This window comes from Muntiacus reevesi, chromosome 6 (assembly GCF_963930625.1).
Source record: "Muntiacus reevesi chromosome 6, mMunRee1.1, whole genome shotgun sequence".
NCBI classification, from domain to species: Eukaryota; Metazoa; Chordata; class Mammalia; order Artiodactyla; family Cervidae; genus Muntiacus; species Muntiacus reevesi.
Window position 1 is genome coordinate 3,184,047 of NC_089254.1, and position 21,279 is coordinate 3,205,325.

The 21,279-nt window shown below is 38.3% G+C and overlaps 1 protein-coding gene and 1 pseudogene across 1 annotated transcript; one reads left to right on the forward strand and one right to left on the reverse strand.

Moving 5' to 3' along the window:
• Positions 1–14,441: 14,441 nt before the first annotated feature.
• LOC136171173 (small nuclear ribonucleoprotein E-like) lies at positions 14,442–14,719 on the forward strand (annotated as a pseudogene).
• Positions 14,720–19,108: 4,389 nt separating this feature from the next.
• Positions 19,109–20,761, reverse strand: LOC136171078 (endogenous retrovirus group K member 13-1 Env polyprotein-like). Its single transcript, XM_065939775.1, has one exon. The coding sequence runs from the start codon at positions 20,759–20,761 to the stop codon at positions 19,148–19,150; it is 1,614 nt and encodes a 537-aa protein (XP_065795847.1). The 3' UTR covers positions 19,109–19,147.
• Positions 20,762–21,279: the final 518 nt, after the last annotated feature.

Consider the following 21,279-nt stretch of genomic DNA (forward strand, 5'->3'; position numbering starts at 1 on the left):
ATCCTAGGAAACTTATTAAGAAAGCTAATTTATTTTTCTCTATGGTTGGAAAGATCAGGAGCGTTTGTATAGAACTTTCTACCCTATTTGAATTTGTATGCTTTAAATTCCAGTACATTTTCTTGCAGGACAGAAATAATTTTGGAGTTAGCCTTTAGGATATTATAAAGGATGTGCCCGGGAATTCATTGTTCCCTATTACATTTCCAAACCATTCATCCTTTGCATACACTTTAAAGTTCAAAAGTCTGTAAAGTAAGCACATAATTTTTTCCATTAACTTGTTCCTTAGCATTCTTGAATCTCTATATATGCACAGACGGCCTGTCGCTACTTTCTGTACTCCACTAAACGTGATGAGAAGTCCATGAAGCGCCCAGTTGTGCTTCCAGGCCAGCCAGACCACTGGGGCAAGTGAAGCGCATTCTCTGCCAGAGATTGAGGCCAAATGGCTTATTGTTGTTGGATGGAGTACAGCGTTCCAGATGAAACCTGGAGTGAAAATGGCCCAAATTACCTTACATGCGACAATCTTAATCTATAGATTGAAGCATTTTTTAATATTTCAAAAGAAAAATTGCCACAGTAATTCATGAGATTTTCAGCTCTTAATTTTGCATGCAAAACAATTATTGTAAAATTATAGATAGATTAAAAGCTAAAATTATTTTGATACAAATAGGAGAAACAGGATATGTTGTGCCAATATTTATAAACTTTCAAATAAGTAATAGTAGAGATTATATTATACTGTTAAAAAAAGCAAGATAGATTTATTCACAGGTATATTGCATTGGTATTAAATATAAATAAACTTAAGATGAATTAGCAACAATTAATTAACATTGTCAAATGGATTTCTATAATTGATTCAGTTAGAAAGTCATAATTGATATCAGATAATATTTTAGATAAGTAATAATGTAAATGAGACATATTATTTGTGAAGTATATTTAAGGCAGTGCTTAAAAAGGGAATTACTGCTTTCAGAGCATCACATGAAATGTGATGAAATGTGAACACATGAAAATGTGATTTTCACTTCACAAAAGTGAAATCAAATCCTTTTTTATTTCAAAAATGAATATAAATAGTGATTTAGATTTCACCTAAAAAGTTAATAAAGAAACAGTAAGAACATGGATAACTCCAAGAACATAAGAAAGAAATAAGAACTCAATATCAAAATAATTTTTAAAAAAACATAAAAATTAGAAAGGAGACATACTGTGGAAAGTAAGCTAAAAATATAATAGCTTGATTCATTGACAAAGTGAATAAAATTGAGAAGCCCATAGCAATACTGAAGGAAATAAGGGAATACTAAGTATAACCACTGTAAATACTAAGCATGCTAAAAAGATGATAATATGATACAGTGAATAACTTTATGGCAATTTTAGATAAAATTGATTTTAGATAAATAAAATTTAGATAAAATTGATTGATAACATTTTAGATAAAATTGTCTTGAAAGACAAAACTTACCCAAAATGACATGTGATGAATTAGAAAATTTGAGTATTCTTTAAAGAAATTGAGTCAGTAATGAAAAACACACTCACCAGTAAAGTATAGGTTTATAGCTTCTTCAGTGAACTCTTCCTAACATTTAAGAGAAACATAATAATAATCTCTCACAAATTCTTCTAGAGAATAAAAATAAAGAGGAAGCATTCCCACACTTATTTATGAGGCCAAATTAATTCTGAAACATGAAAAGGACATCAAGAGAAAGGAATAGTTTAGGGGAATATCACTTTTAAACTTAGATCTAAAAATATCTGGAAAGATAGCCCATTGAATCAATAAATATTTATAAAGTAAAATATTATCCTGTAAGGTTGTACCCCAGGAATGCATTTAATGTAATATAAAAAAGCATAATTAATATAATTTTCCACTTTAAATAGAGGATAAAATTTATTTTCAAATCAATAGATACAAGAAAAAAATCATTTAATGAAATTAACAGTTAAAAACAAACTCTCAATAGCTATGAATATAAGAAACTGACATACATTTTATAAAGCATTTACACAAAATCATATAGAGCTACTAGCATATCAAATATCAAAATAACAAATATCTTCCTCTTGACTTTAAGAATAATGGAAGTTGTCTAATACCACCACTTATACTTAACATTGTTATGGATGTTTTTGCCAATTTAGTAAGACAGGAAGGTCAAACATTGCTGAAGTATAAACAAAGCAGGTACTTTTCACAGATGATACCTGTGTATTTGGAAGTGATAAAAGCATAAAAATCTACAAACTTTAGTGTATATATAGTGTATATATATATATATATATACACATACACACACACACACATATGTATGTAAGATTTTCCATAACCAAAGACATACAGAAGAAACCACACGTGAAGTAAACCTGGGGAGAAAATATTTAGTAAGGAACAACACTCCCTAGTCAGAGATCCACAGAAAGAGAAATATCACAATTATAGATGTTCACCCCAAGGAGCAAGAGAGCAGACCTCCACACTGGGTTCCCAGTCTTACACTGGAAAGAAGAGCCCCCAAAATGTCTGGCTTTGAAAGTGAGCAGGGCTTGTGTTCCAGAGAGCTGGGAAGTTGAAAGAAACAGAGGCTCTATTCTTAAGCAGCACTTGCAAAATCTCATGTTCTAAGTCTCATCCATTGGCAGTAATTCAAGAGGAGCCTAGGTGGGACCCAAATGGTGATCTTGGTGAGCCTCCTGGAGAAACAAGAGGCACCTGGGATACACTCAGGAAGAGGCAGGAAGTAACATTTTTGGAGCTTATCTTATGAAATTAGCACCAGTGCTGGCAAATTCCACGCTGGAGTCCTCCCTCTAGCCTATCAGTGCCAGGGATCCAATCCCACCCACAAGCGTGTTTGCGCTAGATCTACATTCTTCCATGCTAGGCAACCAATTGTGTAGTAAACCTGCCCTTCTCTCCAGCAGGCTCCCACAACAGCAAAAGTTACAGCCTCATAGTCAGTTAAGAAGCAGCAGCCCTCCCCACCTGCATGCCCATAGTAGTCACAGCAGAAAGGCACAGACCGCCACCCAGGAGTCACCCTGGTGATCAGAGGGGAGCCTGCTGTTTGGCCCTGTAGGATTACTCCCATATAGGTCTGTTTCTCCAACATCTAGAAACATAGACCATCTACCTAACACGTAGAAATCAACAGAGAATTGAGTAAGATGAGCAGACACAGAAATATGTTCTAAACAAAGGACCGAGAAGTTAAATTAAAAAGTGAACTGAATAATTAACAATCCGGCTGATAAAGAGGTCAAAGTAATGATCACAAAGCTGCTAAACATGATTGAGGGTAGAATGGATGAGTACAGTGGGAAATTCAACAAAGAATCATGAGATATATAGAAGAACCAAATGGGGCTAGGAAATATTGTAACTGAAATAAAATTATACTAGAAGGAATCAGCAATAGATTAGATGATACAAAAAATAGATTAGATAATACAGAGGAATGGATCCATGATCCATTGATCAATGGATCTGGAAGACAAAATAGTGAAGATCATCAAGCAGAACAGAAAAAAAAAAAAAAAAAAAGCAAATTTAAAAATAGGGATCATTTAAGAAATGTCTGGGACAATATCAGGTATATTGATATGCCAATTATAGGGTCCTAGAAAGAGAAGAGAGAGAGAAAGGAGCAGATAACTTATTGGAGGAAATGAGAAAACATTCCTAACATAGGGAAGGAAATAGACATCCAAGTGCAGGAATCAGAGGGAACCAAACAAGACAGACCAAAAGAAGTCTACATCAAGACATATTACAATTAAAATGGCAACAAAGATAGAGAGTCTTAAAATCTGCAAGAATAGGAAAAAAAATTCTTATATAAAATAGAACTCCTGGAAGAAAATCAGACTCTTTGGCAGAAACTTTGCAGACCAGTAGGAGTGTCATGATATTCAAAGTGAAAAGTAGGCAGGGCAGGGCAGGGGGAGGCGGAAATCATCCTACCTAGTAAGGCTATCATTCAGATTTGAAAGGAAGATAAAGCTTTACAGACAATCAAAATCTTAAAAAAGTTCAGCGTTCAGCACCACTAAATTGGCTTGACAAGAAATGTTAATAGAACTACTGAAAGGTTTAAAACCGGGGAAAAAAGAATGAAAGACAAATTTTCACTGATAAAGGCATATAACAAAGGTGGTAGATCAGTCATTTATGGAGCTAGTACAAATGTTAAAGACAAAAGTAGGAAAATCATCTACATCTACAGTAAGTAGTTAAGGGACACACAAAGCAGAAATATGTAAAATATGACTTCAAAATCTTGAATCATAGAAAGGGAAGTAAAAATGTACGGTGGTTATAATGTGTTTAAACTTAAGAGATTGTTAATTTAAAATAATTATATATATATATACCTCCCTATATATAGGTATAACTGTCACGGTATCCACAAACAAAAATCTATAATAGATATACCCACAGAAACAGAGAGAGAAAATGCAAACATAACACTAAAAATAATTACCCAATTACAAGAGAAGAGAGCAAAAGAAGAGAACACAGCAACAAAACTGCACAAGAAGCAAACAATACTGTGTTGACTAAAAGTGGTGAGAGTGGGTATCCTTGTTTTGCACCTGATCTTAAGAGCAAATGCTTTCTGCTTTTCAACACTGAGAATAATTTTGGATGTATGTTGGTTACACATGGCTTTTATTGTACTGAGGTATGTTTACTCTATACTCAGTCTGTGGAGAGTTTCTATTATCAGTGAAGGTTGAATTTTGCTGCTAGCTTTTTCTGCATCTACTGAGGTGATCTCATCAAGTAATTTTTATTCTTCAACTTGCTAATATGATAGATCATATTTATTGATTTGTAGACAATGAACCATTCTCACATCTTCCTTGTAATGTATTGTTGAATTCAGTTTCTTAATTTTTTTTCAGTAAAAACATAAGCTACTGTTTTCTTTTTCAATTATTTTTATTAGTTGGAGGCTAATTACTTCACAACATTGCAGTGGGTTTTGTCATATATTGACATGAATCAGCCATGGAGTTACATGTATTCCCCATCCCGATCCCCCCTCCTGAATTCAGTTTCTTAATATTTTGTTGAGAAGTTTTGCATCTTCATACACCACTGATGTATATATATATATATATATATATGGAAAGAAAATGTTAGTTCCTAGTCATGTCCAGCTCTTTGAGAGCCCATAGACTGTAGCCTGTCAGGTTCCTCTGTCCCTGGAATTCTCCAGGCAAGAACACTGGAGTATAATATTTGACAGAAAACAATAAAACTCTGTAAAGCAGTTATCCTTCAATTAAGAAATTAAAAAAAAAAAAAAAAAGAATACTGGAGTGGGTTGCCATTCCCTTCTCCAGGGGATCATCCTGACCGAGGGATCAAAGCTGGGTCTCTTGCATTACAGGCAGATTCTTTACCAACTGAGCCAGCAGGGAACGTATTTAGAGATGTAGATACAGACACAGAGTCTCCTTCTCCCCTAGTTGTAGCCCTTTCAGAAGTTCCATTGGCATTTCTTGTAAAGCCAGTTTGGTGATGCTGAAGTTTTTAAGATTCTGATTGTATATAAAATGTAACCTTTCTTTCAAATTTGAATGATAGCCTTACTGGGTATTTCTCTCCCCCCGCACCGCCCCTTTTTCACTTTGAATATCATGACATTCCTTCTGGCCTGCAAAGTTTCTGCCAAAGAGTCTGATCTTCTTCTGGGAGTTCTATTTACAGTGTGTGTGTGTGTGTGATGTCTTTGTCTAGCTTAATGGTAACGTTGGCCTCATAAAATGAGTTCATAAGTGTTTCTTTTTTTTCTTCAAAGTTCTAAAATAGCTTGAGAAGTGTAGGTGTTAACTCCTCTTTAAATGTTTGGCAGAACTGACTTGTAAAGCCATCTCTCCTACACTTCTGTCTGTTAGGGATGTTTTTGATTTCTGATTTAATTTCATTAGTGGTAATCAGTCTATTAATATTTTTTATTTCTTCTTCCTCCAGTCCTGAGGGACTGTATGTTTCTAGGGATTTGTTGATTTTTCTAGGTTGTCCATTTTATTGGTACATGTTTATAGTAACACTTTATGATCTTTTACATTTTTGTTTTTGATTATAAGATTTCATATTTAATTTTATTTACTTGGGACATCTCTCATTTTTTCTTGATAAACCTGCCTGAAGTTTTATCTTTTCAAATAACCAGACCTTATTTGTATTGACCTTGTCTATTAGTTTTCAGTCTCTACTTTATTTATGCCTACTCTGATTTTTATTATTTTTTTCTTCCACTAATAGTAGGTTTTGCCTATACTTCTTTTTCTAGTTCCATAGGCACAAATTTAGATGGTTTATTTAAAATTCATCTTGTTTCCTGAGGTAGGCTTGCATTGTTGCAAGCATCCCCTCTAGAACTGATTTTATTGTGTCCCATCAATTTTCAATTATTGTATTTTATTTGTCTTCAGGTATTTGTTGATTTTCTCTCATCTCTTCAGTTACCCATTGACTGTTGGTGGTATGTTATTTAGACTCTACTTCCTATGTATTTTTTTTTTTTCTTTTCTGTTAGTTCATTTCTAGTGATCATATAATTGTAGTCAAAAAAGATGCTCGATGTGATTTCAGTCCTTTTGAATTTATTGACACTTGCTTTGTTGCCTAGCAAATTATCAGTCCTGGAGAATGTTTCATGTACACTTGAAGGGAATATAAATTCTATTATTCTTGTATGTGATATTATTCTATACATATATCCATTAGACCTATCTGGGCTGATGTGTCATCTAAAACTACTTTTTCCTTGTTGATGTCTGTCTGGATGATCTGTCTTCACATAAGTGGGGTGTTAAGTTCTTTATCATCTATTATTGCATTACTGTCAGTTCATCCCTTAATGTTTCATAACGTTGGTCTTACGTGTCTAGGTGCCGCTGTGTTAAGCGCATATGTATGCAGTTGGAATGCCTTCTTCCAGGATTGATCTCTGTATTGTTGTATAACGGCTTTCCTTGTCTCTTGTTACAATCTTTTTTTTTTTCTTTAAGTCTCTTTGGTGTTATACAAGTATTGTCACACCAACTTTCTTTTTGTTTTGATTTGTATAGAATGTTTTTTCCATCCTCTCAGTTTCAGTCTGTGTGCGTCCTTAGATCAGAAGTAAGTCCCTTATAGGTGGCATAGGCAGTTGTGCTCATTTCACATGATACTTGCCATGAACTGATGGGACCAAATGCCAATATCTTAGCTTTTGAATGTTGGTTTCAAGTCAGCTTTTCTACTCTTCTTTCACCCTCATCAATGGACTCTTTAGTTTCTCTTCACTTTCTGCCATTAGAGTGGTATCATCTGCATATCTTGAGTTTGTTGATGTTTCTCCCAGCAATCTCAATTCCAGCTTGTGATCTATTCAGCCAATCATTTCACATGATGTTCTCTGCATATAAATTAGATAAGCAGGGTAACAATATACAGCCTTGTCCTACTCCTTTCCCAATTTGAAACTAGTCAGTTGTTCCATATCCAGTTCTAACTGTTGCTTCTTGACCTGCATACAGATTTCTCAGAAGACAGGTAAAGTGGTTTGGCATTTCCATCTCTTTAAAAATTTTTCAGTCTGCTGTGGTTCACACAGTCAAGGGATTTAACATAGTCAACAAAACCAAGTAGATGGTTTCATGGAACTCCCTTGCTTTTTTCAAGATACAGCGAATGTTGGAAATTTGATATCTGATTCTTCTGCTTGAACATCTGGAAATTCTCAGTTCACGTGAAGCTGAAGCCTAGCTTGAAGGATTTTGAGCATCACCTTCCTAACGTGAAAGGAGCACAATCGTATGGTAGTTTAAACATGTTTTGCCATTGCCCTTCTTGGGGAATGGAATGAAAGCTAACTTTCCCAGTCCTGTGGATGCCACTGAGGTTTCCAAATTTGCTGACATGTATTGAGTGTAATGGGCTGTGTGGTGCAGGAGGGGTGGAGAGGAGATGCCCCACATCCAAGGTCAGGAGCAGCAGCCAAGAGGATATGCCCCAAGTCCAAGGTAAGAGAAACCCAAGTAAAATGGCATGCACTGAGAGAGGGCATCAGAGGGCAGACAGACTGAAACCACAGTCACATAAAACTAGCCAATCTGATCACATGGACCACAGCCTTGTCTAACTCAATGAAACTAAGCCATGCCGTGTGGGGCCATCCAAGATGGACTGGTCATGGTGGAGAGGTCTGACAGAATGTGGCCCACTGGAGAAAGGAATGGCAAGCCACTTCACTATTCTTGCCTTGAGAACCCCATGAAAAAGCAAAAAGATAGGACACTGAAAGATGAACTCCCCAGATCAGTAGGTGACCAGCATGCTACTGGAGATCAGTGGAGATATAACTCCAGAAAGAATGAAGGGGTGGAGCCAAAACAAAAACAACAACCAGTTGTGGATGTGACTGGTGATGGAAGCAAGGTCTGATGCTGTAAAGAGCAATATTGCATAGGAACCTGGAATGTTAGGTCCATGAATCAAGGCAAATTGATAGTGGTCAACAGGAGATGGCAAGAGTGAATGTCGACATTCTAGGAATCAGGAAACTGAGATGGACTGGAATGGGTGAATTTAACTCAGATGACCATTATATTTACTACTGTGGACAGGAATCCCTTAGAAGAAATGGAGTAGCCATAATAGTCAACAAAAAGAGTTCGAAATGCAGTACTTGGATGCAATCTCAAAAATGACAGAATGATCTCTGTTCGTTTCCAAGGCAAACCATTCAATATCACGGTAATCCAAGCCTATGCCCCAACCAGTAACGCTGAAGAAGCTGAAGTTGAATGGTTTTATGAAGACTTACAAGACCTTTTAGAACTAACACCCAAAAAAGATGTCCTCTTCATTATAGGGGACTGGAATACAAAAGTAGGAAGTCAAGAAACACCTGGAGTAACAGGCAAATTTGGCCTTGGAGTAAGGAATGAAGCAGGGCAAAGGCTAATAGAGTTCTGCCAAGAGAACACACTGGCCATAGCTAACACCGTTTTCCAACAACACAAAAGAAGACTCTACACATGGACATCACCAGATGGCAAACACTGAAATCACATTGATTTTATTCTTTGCAGTCAAAGATGGAGAAGCTCTACACAGTCAGCAAAAACAAGACCAGGAGCTGACTGTGGCTCAGATCATGAACTCTTTATTGCCAAATTCAGACTTAAATTGAAGAAATTGGGGAAAACCACTAGACCATTCAGGTATGACCTAAATCAAATTTCTTATGATTATACAGTAGAAGTGAGAAATAGATTTAAAAGACTAGATCTGATAGACAGAGTGCCTGATGAACTATGGACAGAGGTTCATGATATTGTACAGGAGAAAGGGATCAAGACCATCCACAAGAAAAAGAAATACAAAAAAGCAAAATGGTTCTGTGAAAAGAAAAGAAGTGAAAAACAAAGGAGAAAAGGAAAGATGTACCCATTTGAATGCAGAGATCCAAAGATTAGCAAGAAGAGATGAGAAAGCCTGCCTCGGTGATCAATGCAAAGAAATACAGGAAAAAAGTAGAATGGGAAAGAATAGAGATCTCTTCAAGAAAATTAGAGATACCAAGGGAAACTTTCATGCAAAGATGGGCTCAATAAAAGACAGAAATGGTATGGACCTAACAGAAGCAGAATATATGAAGATGAGGTGACAAGAATACACAGAAGAACTGTACAAAATAGATCTTCACGACTCAAATAATCATGATGGTATGATCACACACCTAGAGCCAGACATCCTGGAATGTGAATTCAAGTGAGCCTTAGGAAGCATCACAACTAACAAAGCTAGTGGAGGTGATGGAATTCCAGTTGAACTATTTCAAATCCTAAAAATGATGCTGTGAAAGTGCTACTCTCAATATGCCAGCAAATTTGGAAAACTCAGCAGTGGCCACAGGACTGGAAAAGGCCAGTTTTCATTCCAAACCCAAAGAAAGGCAATGACAAAGAATGCTCAAACTACATCACAGTTGCACTCATCTCACGTGCTAGTAAAGTAATGCTAAAAATTCTCCAAGCCAGCCTTCAACAATACATGAACTGTGAACTTCCAGATGTTCAAGCTGGATTTAGAAAAGGCAGAGAAACTAGAGATCAAATTGCCAATATCTGCTGGACCATCAAAAAGCAAGAGAGGTCCAGAAAAACACCTATTTCTGCTTTTTTGACTATGCCAAAGCTTTTGACTGTGTGGATCACAATAAACTATGGAAAACTCTGAAAGAGATGGGAATACCAAACCAGCTTACCTGCCTCCTGAGAAATCTGCATGCAGGTCAGGAAGCAACAATTAGTACTGGACATGAAACAACAGACTGGTTACAAATAGGAAAAGGAGCACCTCAAGGCTCTATATTGTCACCCTGCTTCTTTAACTTATATACCGAGTACATCATGAGAAATGCTGGGCTGGATGAAGGGCAAGCTGGAATTAAAATTGCCGGGAGAAATATCAACCTCAGATATGCAGATGACACCAACTTTATTGCAGAAAGTGAAGAAGAACTAAAGAGCCTCTTGATAAAAGTGAAAACGAAGAATGAAAAAGTTGGCTTAAAGCTCAACATTCAGAAACTAAGATCACAGCATCTGGTCCCATCACTTTATGGCAAATAGATGGAGAAACAGCAGAAACAGTGGCTGACTTATTTTTGGGGGGCGAGGGTGTTCCGAAATCACTGCAGATGGTGATTGCAGCCATGAAATTAAAATATGCTTACTCCTTGGAAGGAAAGCTATGACCAACCTAGACAGCATATTAAAAAGCAGAGACTTTACTTTGCCAACAAAGGTCCGTCTAGTCAAGGTTATGGTTTTTCCAGTAGTCATGTATGGATGTGAGAATTGGACTATAAAGAAAGCTGAGCACTGAAGGATTGATGCTTTTGAACTGTGGTGTTGGAGAAGACTCTTGAGAGTCCCTTGGACTGCAAGGATATCCAACCAGTTCATCCTAAAGGAGATCAGTCCTGGGTGTTCATTGGAAGGACTGATGCTAAAGCTGAAACTCCAATACTTTGGCCACCTGATGAGAAGAGCTGACTCATTTGAAAAGACCCTGATGCTGGGAAAGATTGAGGGCAGGAGGAGAAGGGGATGACAGAAGATGAGGTGGTTGGATGGCATCACCGACTTAATGGACATGAGTTTGGTTAACTCCGTGAGATGGTGATGGACAGGGAGGCCTGGCATGCTGCGATTCATGGGGTCACAAAGAGCCAGACACAACTGAGCAACTGAGCTGAATTGAGTGCAGCACTTTAACAGTATCATCTTTTAGAATTGGAAATAGCTCAACTGGAATTCCATCACTTCCACTAGCTTTGTTCATAGTAATGCTTCCTATGGACCGATTGACTTCACACTCCAGGATGTCTGGCTCTAGGTGAGTGATCATACCATCATGATTATCCAGGTCATTAAGACTTTTATTGTATAGTTCTTATTTGTATTCTTGCAACCTCTTCCTAATCTCTTTGGCTTCTGGTAGGTCCTTATGGTTTCTGTGCTTTATCATGCCCATCCTTGAAGGAAATGTTCCTTCGATATCTCCAATTTTACCCATTCTCTTCTTTTCCTCTATATCTTTGCATTATTCATTTAAGAAGGCCTTATCTCCTTGCTGTTTCTCTAGAATCTGCATTCATTTGGTTTTATCTTTTCCTTTCCCCCTTGCCTTTCACTTCTCTTCCTTCCTCAGCTATTTGTAAAGCCTATTCACACAGCTGCTTTACCTTTTTGCGTTTCTTTTTCTTGCAGATTATTTTGGTCAACGCTGCCTGTGCAGTATTATGCACCTCTGTCCATAGTACGTCAGACACTCTACCAGATCTAAGCCTTTAAATATTTTTCCACTTCTACTGCATAATCATATGGGATTTGATTTATGTATACTGGAATGTCCTAGTGGTTTTCCCTATTGTCTTCAACTAAGTCTGAACTGTTTGATAAGGAGCTCATAATCTGAGCCACAGTTAGTTCCACATCTTATTTTTAGTGACTTAGTGTATAGGAGTTTAGTGTATAGTGACTCTGGTGACTTTAGTGTATAGGACTTTTCCATCTTTGGCTGCCTAGAACATAATCAATCTAATTTTGGCACTGGCCATCTGGTGATGCCAATGTCTCTTGGTTTGTTGTAAAAGGATGTTTTCTATGACCAGTGTGTTCTCTTGATTAAACTCTGGTAACTTTTACCCTACTTGATTTTTCACTGCAAGGCCAAACTCGCCTGTTATTCTGGGTACCTCTTGGCTCCCTACTTTTTCATTCTGGTCTGCTATTGATACAAAGGACATTTGTGTGTGTGTGTGTGTTCTAGAAGGTGGTGTAGGTCTTCAGAGAATTGTCAACTTCAGCTGCTTCAACACCAGTGATTGGGGCATAGAGTTGGATTACTGTGATGCTGAATGGTTTATTCTGGAAACGAACTGAGATCATTCTGCTCTTTTTGAGATTGTCCCCAGTTAATGCATTTCAGACTATTTTGTTGACTTTGTGGGCTACACCATCTCTTCCACAGGATTCTTACCCACAGTAGTAGATATAATGGCCATTGGAATTAAATTCACCTATTTTGCATTAAGTTCACCTGTCCATTTTAGTTCACTGATTCCTAAGATGTAGATGTTCGATCTTGCCATCTCCTGCTTGATCATGCCCTATTTGCCTCAATTTATGGACCAAACATTCCAGGTTCTTATGCAATATTGTTCTTACAGCATTGGACTTCAATTTACCACTAGACACATCATTCCCACTTTGTCCCAGCCACTTCATTCTATTCATAATTGCCCTTCACTCTTCCCTTTATGGACTTCCCTGGTAGCTTAGCTGGTAAAGAATCCACCTGCAATGCAGAAGACCCGGGTTCAATTCTTAGGTAGGAAAGATCCGCTGGAGAAGGGTTAGGCTACCCACTCCAGTATTCTTGGGCTTCCCTGGTGACTCAGGTGATAAAGAATCCACCTGCAATGTGGGAGACCTGGGTTCGATCTCCACGTTAGAAAGATCCTCTAGAGAAGGAAGCAGCTACCACACTCCATTTCTGGCCTGGAAAATTCCACAGACTGTACAGTCCGTGGGGCCACAAAGAGTTGGACACGACTAAGCGACTTTGGCTTTCACTTCCCTGGTAGCATATTGGACACCTTTCAACCTGGGGGACTCATCTGGTGTCACATTTTTTTTTCCTTTTCGTACTGTTCATGAGGTTCTACATGCAAGAAAACTGGAGCAGTCTGCCATTTCCTCCTCCAATGGGCCAAGGTTTGTCAGGACTTTTCACTGTGACTCATGAAGTCCTGAGTGGCCCTGCATGGCATGGCTCATAGCGTCATAGAGTTACACAAGCCCCTTTGCCATGACACCCAAGTTTGTGATTCATCAAGGGGTCCCTCGTGCCTATGCTAGCTAATAAATGGGTAGGTGGGTGAATGTGAAGAAGAATCTAATTGTCAATATTCTGGCTTATTATTATCACAAATGAAAATTTCATCCTTTGGTCATTTTGTCATGGATGAATACACCATGGCACTTTTCAAACTGGCATTTGTGGAGTAAATTTTTCAAACAAAACACAGGACTTCAATACTTATCTCACTAAAGTGACAACTTTTTTTCCACATTCTAGTTCAGTGACCCATGTTTCAAGCTTGATTTCACCAGTCTTTACATGTCCTTTCCTTCTGACTTTCCCACTAACAAATTTATTAAGAAAAACTTGGGTCTTCATTCAGCCAACAAACACAGACCAAGTGGCTACTATGAGACAAGCCCAAAGGGCAGTTGAAGATAAATAGATGAATAAAGCATGACCTCTGCCCTTAAAACACTCACAACATAGTAAGAGAGTAGAGACATAAATAGATGACTGTGTAACTAAGTGTTTAGTGCTGTTACAGAAGAAAGCTGAGTTCTATGGGAATTGCAGGGGTTGACAGGTGAAGATGGAACAGGAATCCCAAACAAATGGAAAAGCATTACAAAGTCAAGGATGTATCTCAAGAAGTGACAAGTATTTTAAGTGGCTGAAATATTGGTGAAAGTTAAGGAGGACAAGCCTGGAAGACTATTAAAAAGATGTGATATACATTTACGATGGAATGTTACTAAAATACAAAATATTAAATACTGCCATTTCTGACAACATTGATCAATCTAGAGGGAATTATGATAGGTGAAATAAATAGAAAAAGACAAATACCATATGATCTCACTTATAACAAAAAAATAAAACAATGAAAATAGATTCATAGATTCAGAGAATAAATGGATAGTTAGCAGAAGTGATGAAGTTGTGGTTTGGGCAAAATAGGTAAAGGTTATTAAGAGGTTCAAACCTCCCAGTTATGAAATAAATAAGCCACAGGTCTTTGTGAACTTCCACCATGGTGTACTTGGGTCAGGGCCTGAACATGAAAACAGTAATGGTGCAGCCCATCAAGCTCATCTTCAGATACTTGGAACATAGATCTCAGATTCAGGTGTGGTTTATGAGCAAGTGAATAGGTGGATAGAGGGCTGTATCATTTGTTTTGATGAGTATATGAACCTTGTATTAGATGATGAAGAAGAGAGTCAATCTAAAACAAAGTCAGGAAAATAAATGGATCGGATCATGCTAAAAGGAGATAACATTATACTGCTCCGAAGTGTATCTGACTAGAAATGATTAATGAAGTGAGAAACGATTTGAAAAAACAGTTGGTTTTTTAAGTGTCTTTTATTAGAGACTTTGTCAGTTAGTTCTAAAACGGGTTCATATTGTTTTGCTCATCCTTATGCTATTACCAGATAACAATAAATGCTGGGGGCCTGTTTTTATAAAAATAAACCACAAGGATTAAATATACAGCATAAATAATATGATCAGTAATATAATTACTTTGTATAGGAACAATGATTTCTCGACTTATCCTGAGGATCACTGTATAATGCATGCAAATGTCAAATCACTATGTAGTTCACCTGAAACTAACACAATATTGCCTGCAACTATATTCCATAAATAATAATAATGAATCTTAAAATAACACTTGTAATGTAAAAAATAAAACTAGTTAGGAATAAATGTAGTTTATAACTTATGTCTACATGGAATTTGTACTTAAAGAAATTAAAACAATTGAGAAAAATACTATGTCCATAAGATGAAAAATTTCATCTTTTCATGATGAAAAGTGTGAAAAGAAATATTCATACTCAGTATGAATATTCAGAATCTCCTCAAATCAGTCCAATTCAGGTCTGTTCCTAGACAATCCCAGCAAGTGTGTGTGTGTGTGTGTGTGTGTGTACATTGATGAGCTCATTCTTAAAAACATAACATTCAAATGATCAATAGTAGGGTGTGGGCTTCCCTGATAGCTCAGTTGGTAAAGAGTTCTCCTGCAATGCAGAAGCCCTTGGTTGGATTCCTGGGTAGGGAAGATCTGCTGGAGAAGGGATAGGCTACCCACTCCAGTATTCTTGGGCTTCCCATGTGGTTCAGCTTGTAAAGAATCCACCTGCAATGTGGGAGACCTGGATTCTGTCCCTGGGTTGGGAAGATCCTCTGGAGAATGAAAGGCTACCTGCTCTAGTATTCTGGCCTAGACAATTCCATGGTCTGTATAGTCCTTGGGATCACAAAGAGTCAGACACAACTGAATGACTTTCATTTTCATTTTCATAGTAGGGTCGTGCTCAGTCATGTCCGACTAATTGTGACGCCATGGACTGTAGCCCAAGAGGCTCCTCTGTCTATGAGATTCTCCAGGCAAAAATACCAGAGTGGATTGACAATTTCCTTCTCCAGGGGATCTTCCTGACTGGGATTGAACCCACGTATTTGTGTCTAATCATTGGCAGGGGGGTTCTTTACCATCAGCACTGCCTGGGAAGCCCCTATAGTGTGGCCAGAAGTACCAAAGAACAAATCATACAGTCTCTCATGCCATTTACTGTTTACTGTAAAGAATAAGCAATAAGGTAGTGGAATATTGGTGCAAAAATATGACAGAGACCAATTAAAGAGAATTAAGAATCTTGAGATGGACTCACAATTGTTTATTTGACTTAAGACAAAATCTTCACTCTTTATCAGTAGGGGAAAGGATTAACCTCTTCAACAAATGACCAAAGGGCAGTTGGAAATCCATACAGAAGAAAAACAATGAATCTTAACTTAAAGTATTTGAAAATTTGAGAGAAATTACAAACCTCAAACAACTAAGCTTCTAAAATAAAGCATAGGAAAATTTCCTCATGAAGTTGAGAAAGACTGTGATTTTTAAAAGAGGATACACTTCTTAAATTGTGCTAGAATAAATTTCTTATTTTGTTCAACAAAACAGCATTAAGAAAAAAATCAAGTTCAGTTCAGTCACTGAGTCATGTCAGACTCTTTGTGACACCATGGACGGCAGCACGTCAGGCCTCCCTGTTCATCACCAACCCCTGGAGTTTATCCAAACTCATGTCCATCGAGTCAGTGATGCCATCCAGCCATCTCATCCTCTGTGATCCCCCTCTCCTCCTGCCTTCAATCTTTCCCAGCATCGGGGTCTTTTAAATTAGTCAGTTCTTCGCCTCAGGTGGCCAAAGTATTGGAGTTTCAGCTTCAGCATCAGTCCTTCCAATTCCATCAGTCCTTCAGCATCAGTCCAAAAGAACTGATTTCCTTTAGAATTGACTGGTTAGATCTCCTTGCAGTTCAAGGGACCCACAAGAGTCTTCTCCAACACCACAGTTCAAAAGCATCAATTCTTATACATTCAGCTTTCTTTATAGTCCAACTCTCATATACATACATGACTACTGGAAAAACCATAGCTTTGACTAGATGGACATTTTTGACAAGGTAATGTCTCTGCTTTTTAATATTCTGTCTAGGTTGGTCATAACTTTCCTTCCAAGGAGTGAGCTTCTTTTAATTTCATGGCTGCAGTCACCATTTCCAGTGATTTTAGTATCCAAAAAAATAAGGTCTGTCACTCTTTCCCCATCTATTTGCCATGAAGGGATGGGGTCAGATGCCATGATCTTAGTTTTTTGAATGTTGAGCTTTAAGCCAACTTTTTCACTCTCCATTTTCACTTTCATAAAGAGGCTCTTTAGTTCTTCTTCATTTTCTGCCATAAGGGCGGTGTCATCTGCATATCTGAGGTTATTGCTATTTCTCTCTACAGTCTTGATTCCAGCTTGTGCTTCATCCAGCCCAGTGTTTCTCATGATGTACTCTGTATATAAGTTAAATAGCAGGGTGACAATATACAGTCTTGACACACTCCTTCCCCTATTTGGAACCAGTCTGTTGTTCCATGTACAGTTCTAACTGTTGTCTCCTGACCTGCATGCAGATTTCTCAAGAGCCAGGTCAGGTGGTCTGGTATTCCCAACTCTTTAAGAGTTCCACAGTTTGTTGTGGTCCACACAGTCAAAGGCTTTGGCATAGTCAATAAAGCAGAAATAAATGTTTTTCTGGACCTCTCTTGTGTTTTTGATGATCCAACAGATGTTGGCAATTTGATCTCTGGTTCCTCTGCCTTTTCTAAATCCGGCTTGAACATCTGGAAGTTCACAGTTCACATACTGTTGAAGCCTGGCTTGGAGAATTTTGAGAATTACTTCACTAGCATGTGAGATGAGTGTAATGGTGCTGTAGTTTGAGCATTCTTTTGCCTTGCCTTTTTTGGGGATTGGAATGAAAACTGACCTTTTTCAGTCCTGTGACCAGTGCTGAGTTTTCCAAATTTACTGCCAGATTGAATGCAGCACTTTCACAGCATCATCTTTTAGGATTTGAATTACCTCAACTGGAATTCCATCACCTCCACTAGTTTTGTTCATAGTGATGCTTCCTAAGGCCCACTTGACTTCACGTCGCAGGATGTCTGGCTCTAGGTGAGTGATCACACCATCGTGATGATCTGGGTCGTGAAGATCTTTTTGTACAGTTCTCCTGTGTATTCTTAGTATGTTTTGCTTCTATTAGGTCCATACCATTTCTGTCCGCTATTGTACCCATCTTTGCATGAAATGTTCCCTTGATATCTCTAATTTTCTTGAAGAAATCTCTAGTATTTCCCATTCTACTGTTTTCCTTTATTATTTTTTTTGTATTGATCACTGAGGAAGGCTTTCTTATCTCTCCTGGTTATTCTTTGGAACTCTGCATTCAAATGGGTATATCTTTCCTTTTCTCCTTTGCTTTTTGCTTCAGAGAATATTTCACAATTCATATCTGACTGAAGGACTCGGCAGAATAAATTAGGTACAATCATAAATACAATTTTAAAATACAGATAACCTAAGTAAAGGAAAAAAAAGGAAAAGTTTTTGAATAGCCTCTTCCCAAAAAGAATATCAAAATGTTGATGAATAAATTAAAATTTGCTCACCACCATTAGTTTAGAGAAATGTAAATTGCAAGCACCATTAGATACTATGCTTTAGCAACTAGAATAATAAAATTAAAAGCACTGATTCTTCCAGATGTTGGTGTGAATGTAGACCTGTTAGAAGCTTCTTATACTGCTGATGCAAGGGTGAATTGGAAAATATTTTGCAGTACCCCTTACTAGGTATTAATATATGCATACCTTATGATATTGAACGGCAGCTCCTGGATATTTAGCTATAAGAAATCAGGGTTTATGTTTGCCGGACCAGCCGGGAGATTTCAGCGAGCAACACGACGCGTTCCTTTAGGCTAAGAAATAAAGAGACAGGACAGATGGGGTCGAGAGGATCGCTGCAGTCAACGATGCTCCTTTATTTCTCTAAGCTTCATTTATACTTAAACCAAGAAGGAGGCATCACAAAGAAAATTCTTCCCCATGTACATCATCTTAAGATAACAGTAATTAGAACTCTCACTAGGCGCCAGAGCACAGGAATGGCATCCTGATTTACATTAGGGGTAATCGTAAAAAGGCTGTCTGTCTGCGTCTTGTGTGCATTCAAGGCTTATTAGTGTTCTGTTTAACTTTGGATAGTAAATTCAGAGGGGTGGCGGGACAGAGAGCTATGTCTCTAAAGAGACCCTTGATAATCAATCAAGGCAGCTCCCAGAGTCAGCTCTTCCAAGCCGCTCCCCGCAGCTCCCCCTCTTTTATTTAGTAAAAGGGCACGCCTGATTCTTTTGGCGTAAGTAATTACTGTGTAGGACAGCCTTGATGTCCCACAACTCTGTAATGAATTTCTTTATGATACAAGGAGCAATGCACACAAAAAGCGCAAACACTAGGAGCACAGCCACGACCCCTGAAAAAAGATGCCAAAGTGAGGTAATCGAGGGAAAATTGGAAAACAAACTGTTAACAAACTCTTCAGCATTTTTTGCCAAATCCATACTAGCCCGAGGAGCATTTTCTATATCAAGAATTTCCTGATGAAGTTGTAATAGATCCAAGGAGATGTTTTCATTATACCAAATACCATCTAAATGTAATTTTATCTTATTCCAAGGGGTCTCAGTATTATTATAAATTTTTGGAGTTACACAGATCCAACGATAATTAGCATGACATCTAATTTTTGTTCTTAGCTTTAACCCTTGCACTTCTCCTCCCAAAAATCTTACTGCATCATAAAGCGCATTTAGCCTATCCTCTAATTTTCTATCTATATCTTCTTGAACTCCTAAGGCTTTTGAAGTGTTCTTTGCCAAATCATCTACAATATTAGCAGTATGCACAGATTGAGCTAAAGATACAGAAGCAGTAACAGCAGAAGCAATCAAAGTTATAAGAGTTACTACTCCCAGAATTATTAATCCTATCCCCCTTCGTGGCCTAGCAAGGGCTGTACGCACCTTATTCCATAGCTCAAGCCCTGACTCCTCATACCAAGGTTCAGTAAGGTTCACAGGCATCATGACGAAGGGCGGTTGTTTGACTATCAAAGCCCCAGAATTATTTTCCATACCTCTTATACAATTAGTCAGGGTACAATTAAAACAATGAACATGATATAGGCTAGCATTTTTAGAAAGAGTCACAAAGCCAACAAGGATCATAAAGGGATAGGGTACACAGGCCCGAGGAAATCTCCAAGTCTCATTCCACCAATATGCTCTCCAGGATAGTACTCCTTTGATCTTCCCTCTGGTCTGCAAACGGGTCCCATCTGTTCCGAAAGCAGCCAACAGCTTCCATATTTCAGTCTGATACACCGTGGAACCGCCAAGATTCCAAATTCTGGCTGCAAGTTGTCTGCTGCCTTCCCTTCCGGGGTTCCTGTTGGAGTCTGGCGACCAGTCCCAAAGGGAATGTGTGTCATTAGTAATAGAATATACAGTAGCAGTCTCATCTCTACAAAGTTTCCATGGCACAGCTATATATCGTCCTTCTACCCCCAGGCCACAAAATGGAATGTCTTTAGGTCCGGTTCCATTGACTCGTCGTGCAAATCCTGTGGATCTCGTAATACTAGGAATATCCACTATCCAATTATGGCGGTCATGGTCGTAATCATAACCAAAGTATTGTGCATCTGTAACAGTAAGACATCCTGAAACATTATGATTTCGGAAAAAGCACATTGGTAATTGTGAAGAGGATCCAGTATAAGAAATGTTGGCATTCTGCGGGAAAATATGTTTATCAGAAAACCCCCCCAAAAGTACTGTGTCATTCACATACACAGGAACAGAACTCATTTCCCATCCGACAGGCTGCAAAAGAGGGGGATCAGGAACATATGCCCAGAAGACATCAGCGTTCATGGAACTTATCTGGTTTAAAAGGAGTAATAAAGAAAGTAATATACTAGTAGGAGAGGCGGGGGAAGGGTTTGGAGCATTCTCACATGCCATCTGTAACAGGGCCTGTATCTGCTGAGCTGTCGGCAGCGGGGCTGTCTCCTGGATTGTGAGCTGTCTCATTTGCTCCACCAGTGACCTCCTCCGCCGTGCGTACCAGCCTTTCCGGGAGCCAGCGCGGCGCTTCGGCATTCTGCGGGAAAACACAAACATGACCTCTCCCCCATGTTAGAACTGGATCCGGCCCATGCCATCTGCCTTCCAGCGGGTCTTTCCACCTGACTAATGGCCGAGCCTTTTTATTGTCATAGTGCCAAAAACGTTGAGCTGCTGATTTGCCATCCCGGTCAAGACTTAGAAAATTCAAAATGAATAAGGCATGGCTGAGGAGATTGTTAGGAGTAATAGTATACAAATTCCCCCTTTTTAATTTTTTCAATTGGTGCTGAAGGGTTTGATGTGCTCGCTCAACAATTCCTTGG